We start from the raw sequence: 16134 nt of genomic DNA on the forward strand, positions 1-16134 counted from the left end.
GAGTGGGTCGGACTTGTGCTGTAAAATGTCTCGTTCCCTTGAAGCTTCACAGGGACGTTACCATCTGGGCTCTTGTGCCCGTCAGCATTAACAACCAATGCCTCAAACTTTGAGGTAAACTAAGAAAGATTGACTTCATGTTTTCAAACAAAATGTATTCATATCGGATATGAATTTATAGTTCCCTAAGTTCTAATAAAAGTTATAAATAGGAACTGCTGACAATCCAAGAGAACAACTGCCAAAGACACTAACGTGCATCTTTTTTATTTTTAAGATGGCTGGCTCTTGACACTTGCAGCAGGAGCGGGTGTTAGAATTTGGATGCGCCTGTATAAATGTGGCTATTCTTAGCTCCTGGACCCTGCTGTTATGTTCTTTTAGGCAGCTGGCAGATCACTGCCTGAGGATGAAAAAGTGACACACATCCCATCTCAAAAACAGAGGTGTTCTGGAGCAAGAGCTGTACTGTCTGACATTTGTGCACTTGTACAAAGTAATGTGTATGTTTCAAAATAAAACAAAATAATCACACAAGAAAAAAAGACATTGTCAGTGAGGTAAAAAGGAAGTGAATTGAGAAAAGAAAATAAGTTCAGAATTTTGTGTTCTTGAGGTAGGAAAATGGCTTAAAGCTGTTTTGATAAAGACAATATCCTTCATAAACGAATCAATCTTTAGAGAAAGTCAGACCAGTTCAGTTATGGTAGTGAACAGTTAATCAATAAAAACTATTAATAGAAAGAGCATACCTTTTCCTTGACCTCATTTAGAAAACATTGCGTGACAAGTGCATTTCGGCCAATCATTTCTGAACTAAGAAGAGTTTATTCTTCAACAGCACCATTACGACAGACTGTAGGCAGAAATAAAAACAGCACAAGCCGGTTCACTTCAAACTTTTAATGTGAAAATCTGACCCTGAGCTGAACCTTCCCTTCAACAGGAACTACATTATTCAAATGATAAAATGTTTTATCAATAACAATTATCACCATTTTATATCAATTAAAAATAGTTATACCTAGCATATCTGAAATGACCAGCCAAATGGATTTACAAGTTCAAACCCCGAGTACCAAAGTTAAAGTGTAAACATTGCTTTCAGAAGGGACTTGACAAGACATGACAGACCATGGACCCGGTGACTAAACACAGATGAGGCTAGCATAACGTACAGACCACCATTAGAACACAACTGGGGCTCCCATCATCCGCAGACCCCTCCCAATACCAGAGCAGAAGCCATCATGACCCACTGGACCATATGCAGTGCAGTTTGTACGTATTTGGACAGTGCTACAATTTCTGTTTTTTTCACGCTAGCACACTGGATTTGAAATGAAACAATGAATATAAGCGATTGAATACACCTCACTGATCAGGAACGGTAGAGAAGCCAACTGTCCGATCACTTTTGGACCCCAACAATGGAGGGACTATGTATAAAAGGGAGGTAATTCAAATACAGATCACCAAATATGGATTTAAATAGCCTCAAATTAAAGGTGACATACGGCATTTTAATCTAATAATTAAATGCTTCATTTCAAATCCAATGTGAATGCATAGAGTGAAAAGAGCAGAAAATGTACCACTGTCCAAATACTTACAGACTGCACTGCAAAAGCACAGCTGAGCCTAGCACAACCCCTGGACTCCTCAAAGAACAGAGCTGGGACTAGTGTAACCCACAGAACTACAAGAGCACAGACTGAGGTCAGCCATTTCCCAACTCCTGTCCTAAAAGGCATCACCCCCTCCCTCCGGGGGGAGAACAGAGGGGAGAGAGAGATGAGGGGAGCAGGGTTGTGTGTGTGTGTGTGTGTGTGTGTGTGTGTGCGCACTCGCTGGGGCCCAGAGCGCACAGTGAGGGAGGGCACAGGGGGCAGTAGCAGGAGGTTTTTGGGCCCGTATTGTGGCTGGGAGTGGGTGGAGCACCCCAAAGCAGGTGGAGGTCACAGATCACAGATCCGCCTGGGACAAGTCCTGGTCCCTGGACTCCACACTAACAGGAATAAGAAAACGGCTTTCAGAAACACTGTGATCCACACAGAAATGCATCAATAACAGAAATCAGTATCTTAAAAACACTCAGCTCTAACACAGTAATGTGCCCTACCAATATCACCCATCTCACCCAGCCCTACCAATATCATGTCATCTGCAGCTGGTTTATAAATTGTTCCGAATGGTTCACAATGGAATATTGGGGATGCTGCTTTGAATTGTTATGCCCCTAAACTATGGACCACCCTGCCAATACACAGAAAGGTTAGCTCAAGATAGCTTCCCATCTACATCCTCTTGTATATAAATCGATCTCAGCGCTACACGTAAAGCACCTTGAGCTACGTGATGTAAGAAAGGTGCTATATACATAAAGCTTATTATAATTATTTTCGAATGGTGGTAGTCAACGTGTCTGTACTTACCCAGACACGAAGGCATCCTGTGAGAGGGAGAGGTTCACGTTGGGTTCAAACTCCTGGCCGGCTGAGGATTCAAGTGACCACTGAGAAGATGGATAGGGCAGAGGGTTAGAAAACGCGGTAACACTTCAGCTGAACCCCCTTGCCATAAGGCTGACAGAACACTGTCAGACTGTATGACACTATGACAGTTTTATATAATTAGACATAACCTGACATCATCTGTTATACCACGTTGTGACAGACGGAACACGGCTGAGATATATTCCTCAGATGAGTTTGTGCTTGAGCTGGGTATTAGCTCTGGTGTGTGGTGACACCTATGAGCGAAAGCACCCTTATGAGAGAGGATGAGAGAGGTGGAGAGGAGGGCAGAACTCACAGCACATGCGGGGTCAGAGGATCTGCCCAAGTGTACGCCCCTCTGACAGAGAGTCCTCAGCAGGCTGACACCTGAAACGCAGAATCAATCACAAGCGTGACTATTGCCCTCTTCAGGCTGCTGCTGGAAATGCAGCCCTGATTAACAAGTAGGCGGAATATAACTTTCCAAAAAACACCGTGTCACAAACTCCATGTCCTTTGCTTTATGTCTCTCACTTATTGTGCAGACTTCATGGAAACTGTGAGCCAGGAATTTTACCAAATTTCATTGTGTTTAAAATATGTGTGATCGATGATAGATTGAAGTTAGTGAAGGATAAATTGATTGGACAGCAAGGCAGTCAAAAAAAAGATGAAGAAAACGCCTATAAAAGGTTGATAAACTAGTAATGCTAGGTAGCTGGCTAGCTGGCTGGCTTTTATTTGGCTTCCTTTCGCTCCAAACATTTTACCCTCAGATTGACTAACAAAGGAGGTCAAACTCTCCTCCTAGAAGGGGTAGTAATAAGGCAGGATTGAATTCTTGTGTCATGGCAAACATATCGGAAAGGGCAGAATTAAATCTCCTGTAGCCTCTCCTATATGTTCACACAACCATATGAAATGAACACTCACATACACACAGTGATGATATGAACACACACACACACACACAGCGATGAAATGAACACACACACACACACACACACACACACACACACACACACACACAGCGATGAAATGAACACACACACACACACGCACGCACGCACGCACGCACGCACGCACGCACACCTTGGCCCCTGTCGCCGCGGTTCTGCTGCTCCCACATGCAGAGCAGGATGTTGAGGTAGCGGGGCTTCTGGAAGAAGCGCATGTAGCGGGAGGAGACGGAAGAGGGGAAGACTCGCTCAAACTCCCCCCGCCGATTCAGCTCGTCCTCCGCCTGCACCAGCGCCCGCACGTCCCCGGGGGTCAGGACGTCCAGCAGAGAGGACAGGAACTCCTGCAGGGGGCAGAGGACACGGGTCTGTCATACAGCCGTGGCAGCTGCAGCACAGGAACATACACACTGTGCTGCCCAGGGCCTTGGCCTGGCCAAATGCCAGCCCTGAGCTCCCAGATAGAGGTAAAAGTGGGGAGAAAGACCCTCAAACAGTCAGGAGAGAAAACTCCAGAGGAACCCGGCTGTAGAGAGGGAGCCCAGCCTGTCTGTCTGTCTGTCTGTCTGTGTGTGTGTGTGCGTGTGTGTGTGTGTGTGTGTGAGAGAGAGAGAGAGAGGGAGCGTTGTTGGCACTGCTGCATGCGTGTGTGTGTGTGTGTGTGTGTGTCGGTACCTGGTCTGCAAAGCGGTGGCTTTCGTAGTGCAACCTTTTGGCTTTCTCATCAGGAGACAGGTGTGACATGAGTCCTGGACGCTCCTTCACCTCAGCACACACACTGCAGAAAGCAACACACACGATCAAAACACAGTGACAACACACGATCAAAACAGTGACACAACACACACAAGATCAAAACACAGTGACACAACACACACATGATCAAAACACAGTGACACAACACACACCAGATCAAAACACAGTGGCACATCACCCACAAGGTCAAAACACAGTGACAGTTCAACTCATAGTTACTGATGCAGAACCAAGCCTGCAAACATCACAGACGGCCAGCAGAGGCAGACTTCTCCACCTTTGCCCAAGACATACATTTCTATAGAACAACATACTAAGGTGACAACATTCTAACCTGGAGGGCAGCCTAAAGCCAAGTGGCGAAGGTACATGACTGAGACCTGCAAGGTTAGTGGTTCACGATAAAATCTGCACCGCTGTTGGGCCCTTGAGCAAGGCCCTTAACCCCACATTAAGCTCGGGACAATCCCCCCTGGAGCAGTCCAATCAACTCAAAGTAGCATTGGACAAAAGCGGCAGCTAAATACCAAATTGTTATTTAAATTTCACAACTCACTTCAAACATTTACATTACAAACCAACAGAGAAACCAACATCATACAGCAGCAATCACAACAGCCCAGTACAGAAGAACGTGGATTTTTCTCCAAACCTGCCGCTGGTGCTGTCAGCTGCGTCCACCACCTCCGGCCGGGGAAGGACAAACCCTGCCAGGTTGAGCAGGTCCCGCACCATCTGTCCTTTCACACTGAGATCCAGCGCCGAGCTGGAGTGCATACTGCAGAGAGCAGAGGACAAATGGGAGTCACAAAGACTATCAACGGTCAACAGTCTTTAAAGGTCCCACAAACGCGTGTGGTTTAAGTACTAAAAACACTATTCAGTTTTCATTAACCATTCTCCAGCGCCTCTCAAGGGCTTAACCAAGAACAGGCCATTTCAGTGACTGTGTCTTTAAGGCTCATGGATATCAATGAGCCTCTGTCCAGACTGGCTGGTTAGATCAGCTACAAACTAAACGCAATCTGTGCTGAGCGCTTGTGTTTTTATAGCACCTTACAAGTCAATTATAATCCACATAGCAAGGGATTACACAGTTAACTCATGTTTCTTGGGTCTAAGTGGTTGATATTAGGTGAAAACAAAAACCAGCACACCCTGTGGCTCCCCAGGACCAGTGTTGACCACTTGTTCCTGAATTGCTTAGCGTCATACTCTGAGTACCAAAGTAATCACATCACACTGCATACACTCAGCGGGTGTGGTCTTACTCACCTTGGGGAGATGTTAACCTCCAGCAGCCATGGTTTCAGGGCTTCATCCAGCATGATGTCGAAGCCAAACAGCTCATGGCAGCTGTAGGCCGACCTCAGGTGTGTCTGGATATTTCTGTTCACATACGGATCTGCCCTGTGGAGAGTCACACCTTACAGCGCATACAGTTTACCCAGCATGCACATCTTCGCTGTGCGTGAACGGTAATCATATATTATCATGCTAGCTCGAGAGACACGTTTGTGTTTTGTTAAACAGGCAGCAGATTTAGAATCAGGGTCAGGTTCGAAGTCCTGACTCTGGCCCACACACCGCAGCCACGTGGACAGGCTGAATTGAACCCTACTCTCCAGCTCAACCACTCTGCTCTGCTGCAGCAGGGCAACTCACGCATCCTCCCAGTGAGTGGGTCTCTCTCCTGACCACACAGCTTCTCATCCCTAGGTTCCCCATGGTGGAACGACCTCCTCACTCCTCTAAGGCAGGGATGCACAACAAGGGCAGATCCGTTTCAGGATTTTGTGCCAACTTCTGGCCTCACTGATTTAATTGACTCAATCATATCTTATCTGACATGTGTACGAGTACTGGCTACAGCTGCAGACTGCAAGTGTATCTGAAAGATTTTACTGTGCCCAAGTACAGGCTGGAACCAGAGCCATTCATAGAGCTGTCACCAAACAAGGCAATTGGTTGGAACAAAAACCAGTATGCAGACCGGAGTTGTGCACCCCTGCTCAAAGGACTGGTCAGACACTGCCCATTGCCCATATTGCAATGCACAAACTACATATTGTAAGTTTCATCGGATAAAATCGTCTGCTAAAGAAACATAGTGCAATGCAGTGGATTACTTTAGTTTACTGTCCACCAGGGGGCAGTGCTACTCATTTCCGACAGTCACTGTGCCCCGCAGTAGGAACCTGTGATTATTTTTCACCGAGACGTGAAATTGGGGCAGGAAGTTGCAGTAATTTGCTTACGACAGACAAGATCAACATCTTTCCACACAGACAAATAAAGACAGGAAACTTACGCAATGATGGTTTTGATCACGATATCTTTGATCTTCTCCCAGACCTGTGTGGTGCTCACCCCCTTTCTCCCTAGGTACTGCCACAGTGCTTTCAAAGTCCTACAACGCAAAACCACACACACAGCCAGCATTACACAGAAGAAACGTCAGCATTTCAACACCAGTGAGAGAGCAGAGCAGCTGATAGACTAGCGCGGTGAAGGCACTTGACTGGGTCCTGGTGGTTCAAGCCCCCAGTGTAGCCACAATAAGATCTGTAAGATTAGTGCAGCTGATAAGCCCTTGAGCAAGGCTCCTAACCCCACAGGGGCCTAAACTGGGGCCAATTACAGGGGCTAAATCTGCTGCCTGTTTGCTCTAATCAAACGTAGTCACTTTGGATAAATAACAGTACTGTAATGAGAACACACTTGCGCTCTTACCACTTGTGACCCTGGCAGGACTGGTCATCGTCATTACTCCGGTACTCAGAGTTAGTCTTGTTCACGCTGTAGTTGGTTAAGTGCATGAACTTATTGCTCAGGCTTTTCATTGAGGAGGAATACCTGAAAAGTACAATATAAAAGTGATATAATATTCCCACTCATGATATGTAGTTTTTAAACTAACTTTGCCCTTTAAGGTTACTTTATCTCTGCTCCAGCCATTGTTGTTATCGCCTTAATATCAGCATTTCAGACACCAGAAACCAGGTGAGGCGAGTTAACTGCATAATTAACTGCTTTAATTGATCACTGCTGAGTAACAACAAAAACGGGCACACCCTGTGGCACCCTTACATTACAGCGTCTGTGTGGTCAGAAAACAGGGCTGGAGTGTCCACGGACACAGGCTACTATAACAAATATGTGCATCAGATCTCAATATATCATAATTAATTATCTTGCAACATATTGTGCATCGCAGAATCACCTGTATCGTGATACTATCGTACCATACGCTACATATCGTGATTTTATCATGAGCAACTTGTGATTCCCACCCCTAATGTCTACTACCCATTTGGAAAATGCACTGCATCCATTTTGCAACAAAACACCCACCGACATCAATATAAGATGCAAGTTCTTCAGCAAAAAGGAGTCATTCACCACTGCATCACCACCCCAGCAACACAATCAGCCAATCAGCAGTTGAGAAGTAAACATTGGTGAAAGCCAACCACATACTTGTACAATAGCACAATCCTAAGGCCATCACTGCTACAGTTTGACAAGGTAACTGATGCACCGTCTGACTGGCACAGCTGGTCGAACATTACTGGTAATGTTTAAGATTCACTTACTTGCAGCTGGCGAAGCGGACGAGGCCGTCGGTGAAGATGTAGATGCGCAAAGGGTCATAGGAGGAGACGTACACGTAGATCCGCAGGTCGAACTTGCTCCCGTCAATCAGGAAGGGCTTGTGAAGGTACCTGCAACGCAAAACCAGAACTGCTCCAAACAGGCACTGAAAGGTCCCAGAAGAAACACAGCCCATCCTCCATTTTGGGTGAAGTTAGTCAGAGTTTCCTTACTTCTGCACCAGGAGAGGTCTCTTGCGGGGCAGCTGACTCCAGCGGTGAATGACCTGAATCCCGTTTCCCCGTGCCGAGGCAGGCTGCATATACAGGGGGAGAGAGTTTGGGTCGTTCACTACACTGTCCATTAATTAAATTCAGGGCCACACGAGCAGAGGGTGATCCAGTCGGCAAGAGCAGACACAGCCACAAAAACATAATAATCTCCCCAGACTCAACCCCCTAGGGTGAAAGTCTGGCAAAGTTTCCTTAGAAAATTAGCAGTCAGTTACAAGTCCGACCAATTCATACTTTACGATGACTACATTTTGTAGTCATATTAAAATAATAGTGATTTGAACTTATATTCAATTGAAAAACAGCTAAGGGCATTAGCCTACAAAATGAAATCGGTAACATCACTTCTGCGACGAGATGTTAAAAGTGAAGCCCAGTGATTATGCTGAGCTAGGTAGTCTGGTTAGTTAGTCTGGCTAGTTAAGTCTACTAGTTATGGGTCATAATGTAGAAGCAGAGGGTGGTAGGAGAAGAGGCACACAGGGCCAGTGGGCCCTTAGGCCAGGGGAAGTTACTCTAACGCACCGGCTTGATGATCCACTTCAGCCGGCGGCCCGCTTCCCAGGCCTTCCTCAGCAGCTTCAAGTCCTGTGGAAGCACAAAGGATTGTGGGAAGAAGCTGTACTCCCGTCGGCCGAAAATTATCTGCATCTTGGACAGGTTCCGCCACAGCCGGTCCTTCCGGCCGATCTGGAAGGATCCGGGGAAGTGGTTCAGCTGGAGGGGCGTGAGGGAGAGAGAGAGCGGCGTGAGTGTGCACATTCTGTGGAAACGATGCCTTAATGAGGAGTTATTAGCGGCACAGCTGCGATCTCTGTGCAAACTCTCCTCCAGCATTACCTTCTGGTGCTCATGAAGGGCTCTGAATCCTATAGACCTCATATGGTGCCCCCAACAGCCAAGCCAGTCGTGGCCGTCTGCAGGCAAAACAAAAGAAAAACACTCAAGATCACTTCACCTTGTTTTACATGTTTAGATATTCTACATTTTAATCATATTAGATGACGTATCTAATCTATTAACCAGAGTTAGGGGAGCGATTAAATTAAATTAACATTCAAACAGTGCAACAAAAGGAGCAACAAAATGGAGTATTCGTGTCTTCAAAGAAAAAAAAGAAGAAAAAAAAGCCTTGCATGTACAGGCAATAACAATGTTACAATACTAAACACAATTAATTGATTGCAGTATGCTTCAGTACATACACTACGTCAGTATGCAACAAGATTTTATCATAATTGGCCATCATTTTTGCCAGGATAACCGTGGACACAATTTCAAATTTCCACCGTTCTTGGTGGGGTTAAAGTGTGAGAGTGGAGGGTGTGTAGCACTCACCCTTGGTGGGGTTAGTATGAGTGCGGAGGGTGTGTGGGACTCACTCTTGGTGGGGTTAGTATGAGTGTGGAGGGTGTGTGGCACTCACTCTTGGTGGGGTTAGTACGAGTGTGGAGGGTGTGTGGCACTCACTCTTGGTGGGGTTAGTATGAGTGTGGAGGGTGTGTGGGACTCACTCTTGGTGGGGTTAGTATGAGTGTGGAGGGTGTGTGGCACTCACTCTTGGTGGGGTTAGTATGAGTGTGGAGGGTGTGTGGCACTCACTCTTGGTGGGGTTAGTATGAGTGTGGAGGGTGTGTGGCACTCACTCTTGGTGGGGTTAGTATGAGTGTGGAGGGTGTGTGGCACTCACTCTTGGTGGGGCTAAAGTGAGAGCGTGCGAGGGTGTGCTTCACCACGTTGGGCGTGACAGAGCTCATCTTCCACTTCAGCAGTCTGCTCTGCTCAGGAGGCAGCATCGCCACTGTGACACAGAAACACAGTTAAAGGAACATGCCAACATTTAGAGAAATATACACTTTTTCGGACTTATCCAGACTTAGACGAGATGTTCTAATTCATTTTCTAATTATTTCTTCACTTTGAAGGAGGTAGGCTACGGACTCCTATAGGCTTCAAGTCTTTATGCTAAGCTAACAAGTTATGCTAATACGGAAACCGAACCAGTGAATGCACAAAAATGAAAATTAAATCAAACATCTCGTCTAAGTCTGGGTAAGATGGAAAAAGGGTACATTTCCCAAACTGTTGGTGTATTCCTTTAACACTCACTGCAAAACACACCATGAGTAGAGTACCATGAGAGGAACACACATTCACTATAAAATTCCTATTACTATCACAGAAACAGACAACTTCTGTAAAAACACAGTATTATTCCAGGCAGTACACACTCAATTAGCAACTATCACAGTAGGACAGACATGGTGCACGGGGCAGAACTGCAAACTAACTTTATAAAAACAAAAGCCTGCTGTTAGGCCTTGCAGTAAATAATCCACTATCATCACTATAAAAAATAATTTGGGGAAGATTATATGTTAGGAAAGGCATAATATCATTTTCAGTGCCAGCTGTACCATTCCAAATACACACACTTACACTGTGTTATTCTCCTCAAAAACACCATCTCGCGGCAGAAAAAGATATTAAAGAATCATAAGGTAAAGTGCAATAACAAATGCTACTCTTTAGAGTCATGGTATAGCTACTAATATCATTATTAATGCAATTAATAAAGCTATTACAGTAAAGTGCAGACAGGGTACAGAGACATTCATTTTGGTAAATGGACAAGCATACTGTGAAACACAAGGCCAGAGACAGTACAAGGTGAGATGAATGAAGGTGAGATAATGAAAGCATTTACTGTACTGCAGGATTGTGAGATAATAGTGGATTATGTGAGCAGTGATATAATGACAACACAGAGCACGGCAGGGCAGTGAGATGATGACATCACTTAGATAGATGCTGTACAATGAGACAATGACATCACAGAGCACTGGAGGGCAGTGAGACAATGACATCACAGAGCACTGGAGCACAGTGAGACAATGACATCACAGAGCTCTGCAGCACAGTGAGACAATGACATCACAGAGCTCTGCAGCGCAGTGAGACAATGACATCACAGAGCACTGCAGCGCAGTGAGACAATGACATCACAGAGCACTGCAGTGCAGTGAGCACAGCCTGACCTCTCTCATCGGCAGTGCTGAAGTACAATGTCGGGGGAGTGGAGGGGAACAGGCTTGGCACCAGGGCTGGTTTTTCTGTTCTGCAGTCCTCATGGGAGGTCAGCTCCTCCACACTGACAATCATAACACACACACACACTCAGATAAAATGACTAACAATGACATATTACAAACATGAATAACTATGACATATCAACAGTGTGAATACATGAGCTACCCCATTACTGCATGCACACTGAGCCCTGTCACCGAGTGCAGAGGGAGACCAGTAACTAAGTAGAATGAGCTTCACTACCAAGTACAGACTAAGGCCCATTACTAAGCACAAGGCATTGTTACACACAAACAGAGCCCAGTCAGAGTCCAGACTGAGACTCTCAGTGCTCGGAGTCTTTTACAACTAGGCCTGTTATATTAGTTACGTGGGGCACTTTCCAAAAGTATCAAAAGAAGCAACTGATTGTAAAGTATTGCTCCTCTACAGAGAACCAGCGGAGAGGAAAGTATGTGTTTGCTAATAAAAGATGTTTGCCCACAGTCAGTGCTGCCTGTGCATATGAGTGGTGACCTCTCATGTTGGTGCTGAGGGGTGAGAGGGGGGAAATAGGGGGGAAATCTCTTACTTTGGCAGAGCCAGCATGGCCGTAGAGGAATCACTCAGAGCGGACGCTTCAGAGCCATCTGAGCAGAAACACAGAGCACACCCATGTCAAGCAAGCCACGGGGACGGAAACGGCACTGTGTCACATCCTGCTCAATGCAAACGCGCTCAGCTCACCTTCGTCGTCTCCACTGCACTGGCTCTCCAGCCTGCCTGCCAGCTCCTCTTCCTCAGCACAGTCCGACAGCACAGCCTCCGTCTCCTGACTGGGCACAGACAGCACAGTCATATCCCACACTGCACAGTAAAACAGCAGCTGGGCACACACACACACACACACACACACACACACACAAACATACACACTGCACAGTAAAACAGCAGCTGGGCACACACACCCACACTCACACTCTGCACAGTAAAACTGCAGCTGGGCACAGACAGACAGACACACAGCACAGTGAAACTGCAGCTGGGCACAGACACACACAGCGCAGTAAAACTGCAGCTGGGGACAGACACACACACACACTGCACAGTAAAACTGCAGCTGGGCACTGACACACACACACACAGCACAGTGAAACAGCAGTTGGAGACAGACAGACAGACAGACAGACAGACAGACAGACAGACAGACAGACAGACAGACAGACAGACAGACAGACAGACAGACAGACAGACAGACAGACAGACAGACAGACAGACAGACAGACAGACAGACAGACAGACAGACAGACAGACAGACAGACAGACAGACAGACAGACAGACAGACAGACAGACAGACAGACAGACAGACAGACAGAAACCTCACACTGCAGTCACGCCTCACCCTGCACGATAAATATACAATATATTGTGCAGGTCTAAAATGCATAACAAAATGGCACCTGAAGGGTGCAATGACAGTGGACAGAATCAAAGGAAACACTTTACAATAAGGTAATGGTGAATTGCCATTTACTAATGTAGTTGTAAACATGAATTCATTTATGTACAAATACATAAACAAAGCTGAACAGATTAACTTCTGAGTAGCTAGTTCCTTAAAAACTACATTAGTTAATTCACGTAACCTTATCGTAAAGTGTGACTGAATCGAATCTGGAACATCTGTGTTAAAAGCCTGCTTTGCCTAACTGCCACACTGGTGCCACAGTGTCCCAGGGGAAGGCCTTACCTCAGGGCACTCTGCTCCTGCAGGACAGGGCAGGGGGAGCAGGGCTGCGCAGCGAGCGGAAGGCCCTCCTTGGTCAGGTGTATGGAGGATATCTGGGTGGTCACCGAGCACACAGAGAGGAGTTCAGGGGAGACGCCGTTACTTTGGCCGTGGTCTCCGGCACCGCACCGGCCGACCGCAGCGGAGCATGGCACGTCACAGACACAGCTGCCGGGGTCGAGACAGGGGGCTGTAGAGGCCTCCATGGGAACGGAACAGGGCTCCTCAGTCTCGTCGGAAAGGCAAGGATCTGGAGGTGGGAATGGGGGCAGGGATGGTGCCGGGGCTACAGAAAGGGGGTTAACAGGGCAGGAGGGGGGGTGTGCTAGTTCTACCTCCGCCCAGGAGGAACACAGGTCCACTCCGCAGGCCTCCCCGTGGGGCACACTCCCGCTCAGCTTGAGCAGGGTCATCCTGTATGTGTCCACTGCCTTGGCACTCTCGAGCTGCTGCCAGCCATACGTGCCCTCCCCCTGGTGGAGATTCAGGGCCACAGGCTCCAATTTGTGGCCTAGTGCGAGGTCCTGGCCCACTGCTGCCCGGTCCGGTTCGACTTTAAGGTTCTGCCATTTCTGCGGCACGGGCTCAGGAGTGTGCAGCAGCATGGGGTCACCGTAGCAACCAGAAGTGGACAGGGAGGTGGGGGTGGGATCACCCCGGGGGAGTGAAGGCACTTTTTTAGCGTCAGAGAGTCGCACATTTCCATCGGGGCCACCCTTCAGCTGGCGGCCATCCCAGGGGGAGGACTCGTTTATGGGCATGGTTCTGGGCAGGAAGGAGGGCTGTGCGGAAAAGGCCCTCTTGCCGAGCAGAGTGGAGCGGATCCGGAGGGTTTCGGAGGGCCAGGAGGACCCAGAACTAGGAGTCCTGGGCTCCAGCGGGACAGGTCTGGAGACAGGAGCAACACTGGAAGGTTGGGGGCTGGCAGGCACTAAAGCGGAGGCTCTGCCTCCATCCTTGACAGCGTTAGCACAGCTAGCGCACACAAACACCCCCTGCCCTGGCTGCTGCAGAGGGGGCTGCAGGCACACACAGGTCGGCATGGGGTGGAGGGGGGATCCCTGAGACGCAGAGCAGCTGGTCCTCCGCTCCTCTTACAGTGGGGGGGAGGCTGCTATGCTCATCGGTGTGCTGAGAGCAGGTCGGGTCCAGGCTGCAGGGCACAAGTAAGACAGACACTGGAGAGCTGGACCTTTTACATTCCTCAGTGCCACATACATCCCATCTAACACACTGCCAGAATCCACTTCACCAATCAAACTTGAGATTCTATAAGGCCTGTGCCGATCAACCTACAAACCCAAGTATAATACACAACTGGACAAAAGGCAACAGGTTGGCTGGATCCAAAAACAAGAAATGCATATGTGCAATAACCCTGTACTTTTACTTGTCTTTATCCTATAAAATGATTTCGCCAGGCAGACGCTTTCAATACGTTGTTACTTTTCTTTCTAATCGCCCAGATGTTATGATAGAAAGCAAAACAGCTAAACCTAACCGCCTAACGTTATAGCGAACGTTAAGTTATTTGCATGGGGAATTATGACTTCACCTTCCGATGCTACTTAGCTAGCTTGCTAGCTATTTGCATAGCTCGTAACTTTTTACATAGTAGCGTCAAGAATTATTGGGTAGCTACAGTACAATGACGTTCGCTATATTGCTAGCATAGTGAAAAGCATGGATTTCATGTCGAGCCAGTTAGCTCATACCGTTAGTAACTACAAGTCCACTCCTCACAGTTAGCTACTTAGGTAGCTCTAGCTAAGCGTAAAACTAGTTAGTTCATATATTGATGTTTGCGCAGTATTAACATAAGATGCCTTGCTAGCTTGATGAATGTGGCTAGCTGAATACATGTACACTATGCTAATTCAAACACTGACGTTAAATTTGCCAATATGCTAGCTAGTGTCATGTAAAATATCAAGCTAGCCAGCTAGCTACCCGGCGTCCACGTTATTGACAAGTTACATTACAGTCAAACAACCCGGTAAGCGATGCTACGTTAGCTAGATAGCTAGGCTAGCAAAATAAATCACGCAAACAAAACGGAAGAACTTCAAAGGTAGCACCAGAAATAGGTATTTAGTAAACTAGATAACAGATGTTAACATTGTCATTGTTTCAAAAGTTAGCAAGGCGCGTAGCTTACGTTAATGTAAGTTGTAGCTAGGTATCGGTACAAAGCAGGCCTGAATATGAACACACTTCACATGCTCTTAAGTTACCCAAATGTGACCCTCATTTATGTGAGCTCCATTCAATTCAGTCTTTCAATGTTACAAATGCTGTGGTATTATTGTAAGTTGGCTGTTCAAGAACTCACCCACTTCACATGTCAGATCCGAAACAAAAGCATTCGTTTTTTTGTTCCAGGGACCGGGGTCCCGCAAACGGCGCCTTCGCTACCCGAAGCTCTCTCGCCTCGTTGCCGCCTCCAGTAACAACCACGCTGCCCCACCTCTTCATATGACGCGCTAGACTCACAGAAGCGATCGGCGCTAAACCACTGCACCAGCGAACGGGGGACCCTGCATCCTATGACCCCCCCGTGTTTCAAATGATCTTACAAGCTTATTTGCATTTTTTTCGGGATGCTCTTTATAAAACAAATACTCGTTACCGGTTAGTCTCACGTTAATAAATCAACCAATTGCAATGACATCAATGTGGCCAGTATATTTCTAGATCCCATCCTGAACATCATTCCGTCTACTATGATGGTGATGTGCTGCAGCAATATGTAAATTGTTACCATTTGGCATTTTCACCGAAGAGCCGTGCATTGCAGTGATGTTAATTGAATATGGAATGTGGCCACTTTTATTTTAAATTCTGGAGAAAACATTGTCTCTTACAGCTCAAAAGCAAGCTCACTTCTGTTAATCGGTGCAATTGTTTTGAGCGTTCCCTGTTGGGTGAAAAGTGTTTCATCCAAGCAAAAGAAGAAAAACAGAGTTTTGTAACACAAAGCAGGTGTCCTACAGCATTTTTATCCAGTGCGTTCCGATTGCCGACATTTTAATTGCATTGCTCTGGGGCCAATGCAAGAACAGAAGGGTCAATTATTGACTTTGTAGCTATATTATATGAAATACATCTGAAACTAAGCATTCATATTTCAGAATATTACACTTCAGAAAAGGCTATTTCAATAGGTTTATTATCT

The 16134-nt window shown here is 46.7% G+C and overlaps 1 protein-coding gene across 2 annotated transcripts; it reads right to left on the bottom strand.

Moving 5' to 3' along the window:
• Window positions 1–888: 888 nt before the first annotated feature.
• LOC133117016 (tubulin monoglutamylase TTLL4-like) lies at window positions 889–15517 on the bottom strand. 2 transcript variants are annotated; one of them, XM_061227075.1, is made up of 19 exons: window positions 15292–15517; window positions 12921–14112; window positions 11917–12005; window positions 11762–11819; window positions 11139–11251; window positions 9791–9901; window positions 8941–9017; window positions 8626–8817; window positions 8041–8123; window positions 7810–7938; window positions 6947–7069; window positions 6525–6623; window positions 5489–5623; window positions 4866–4991; window positions 4133–4235; window positions 3591–3801; window positions 2815–2885; window positions 2436–2515; window positions 889–2008 (listed from the first exon to the last, which is right to left on the bottom strand). In XM_061227075.1, the coding sequence occupies exons 2-19, from the start codon at window positions 14000–14002 to the stop codon at window positions 1966–1968; spliced, it is 2925 nt and encodes a 974-aa protein (XP_061083059.1). In that variant the 5' UTR covers window positions 14003–14112; window positions 15292–15517; the 3' UTR covers window positions 889–1965. The 2 variants fall into 2 exon arrangements, with proteins under 2 accessions (XP_061083059.1, XP_061083060.1); XM_061227076.1 differs by lacking the exon at window positions 15292–15517 and adding an exon at window positions 15118–15227.
• Between the last annotated feature and the right edge of the window lie 617 nt (window positions 15518–16134).

The sequence above is a fragment of the Conger conger genome, chromosome 17 (assembly GCF_963514075.1).
Source record: "Conger conger chromosome 17, fConCon1.1, whole genome shotgun sequence".
In the NCBI taxonomy this organism is placed as follows: domain Eukaryota; kingdom Metazoa; phylum Chordata; class Actinopteri; order Anguilliformes; family Congridae; genus Conger; species Conger conger.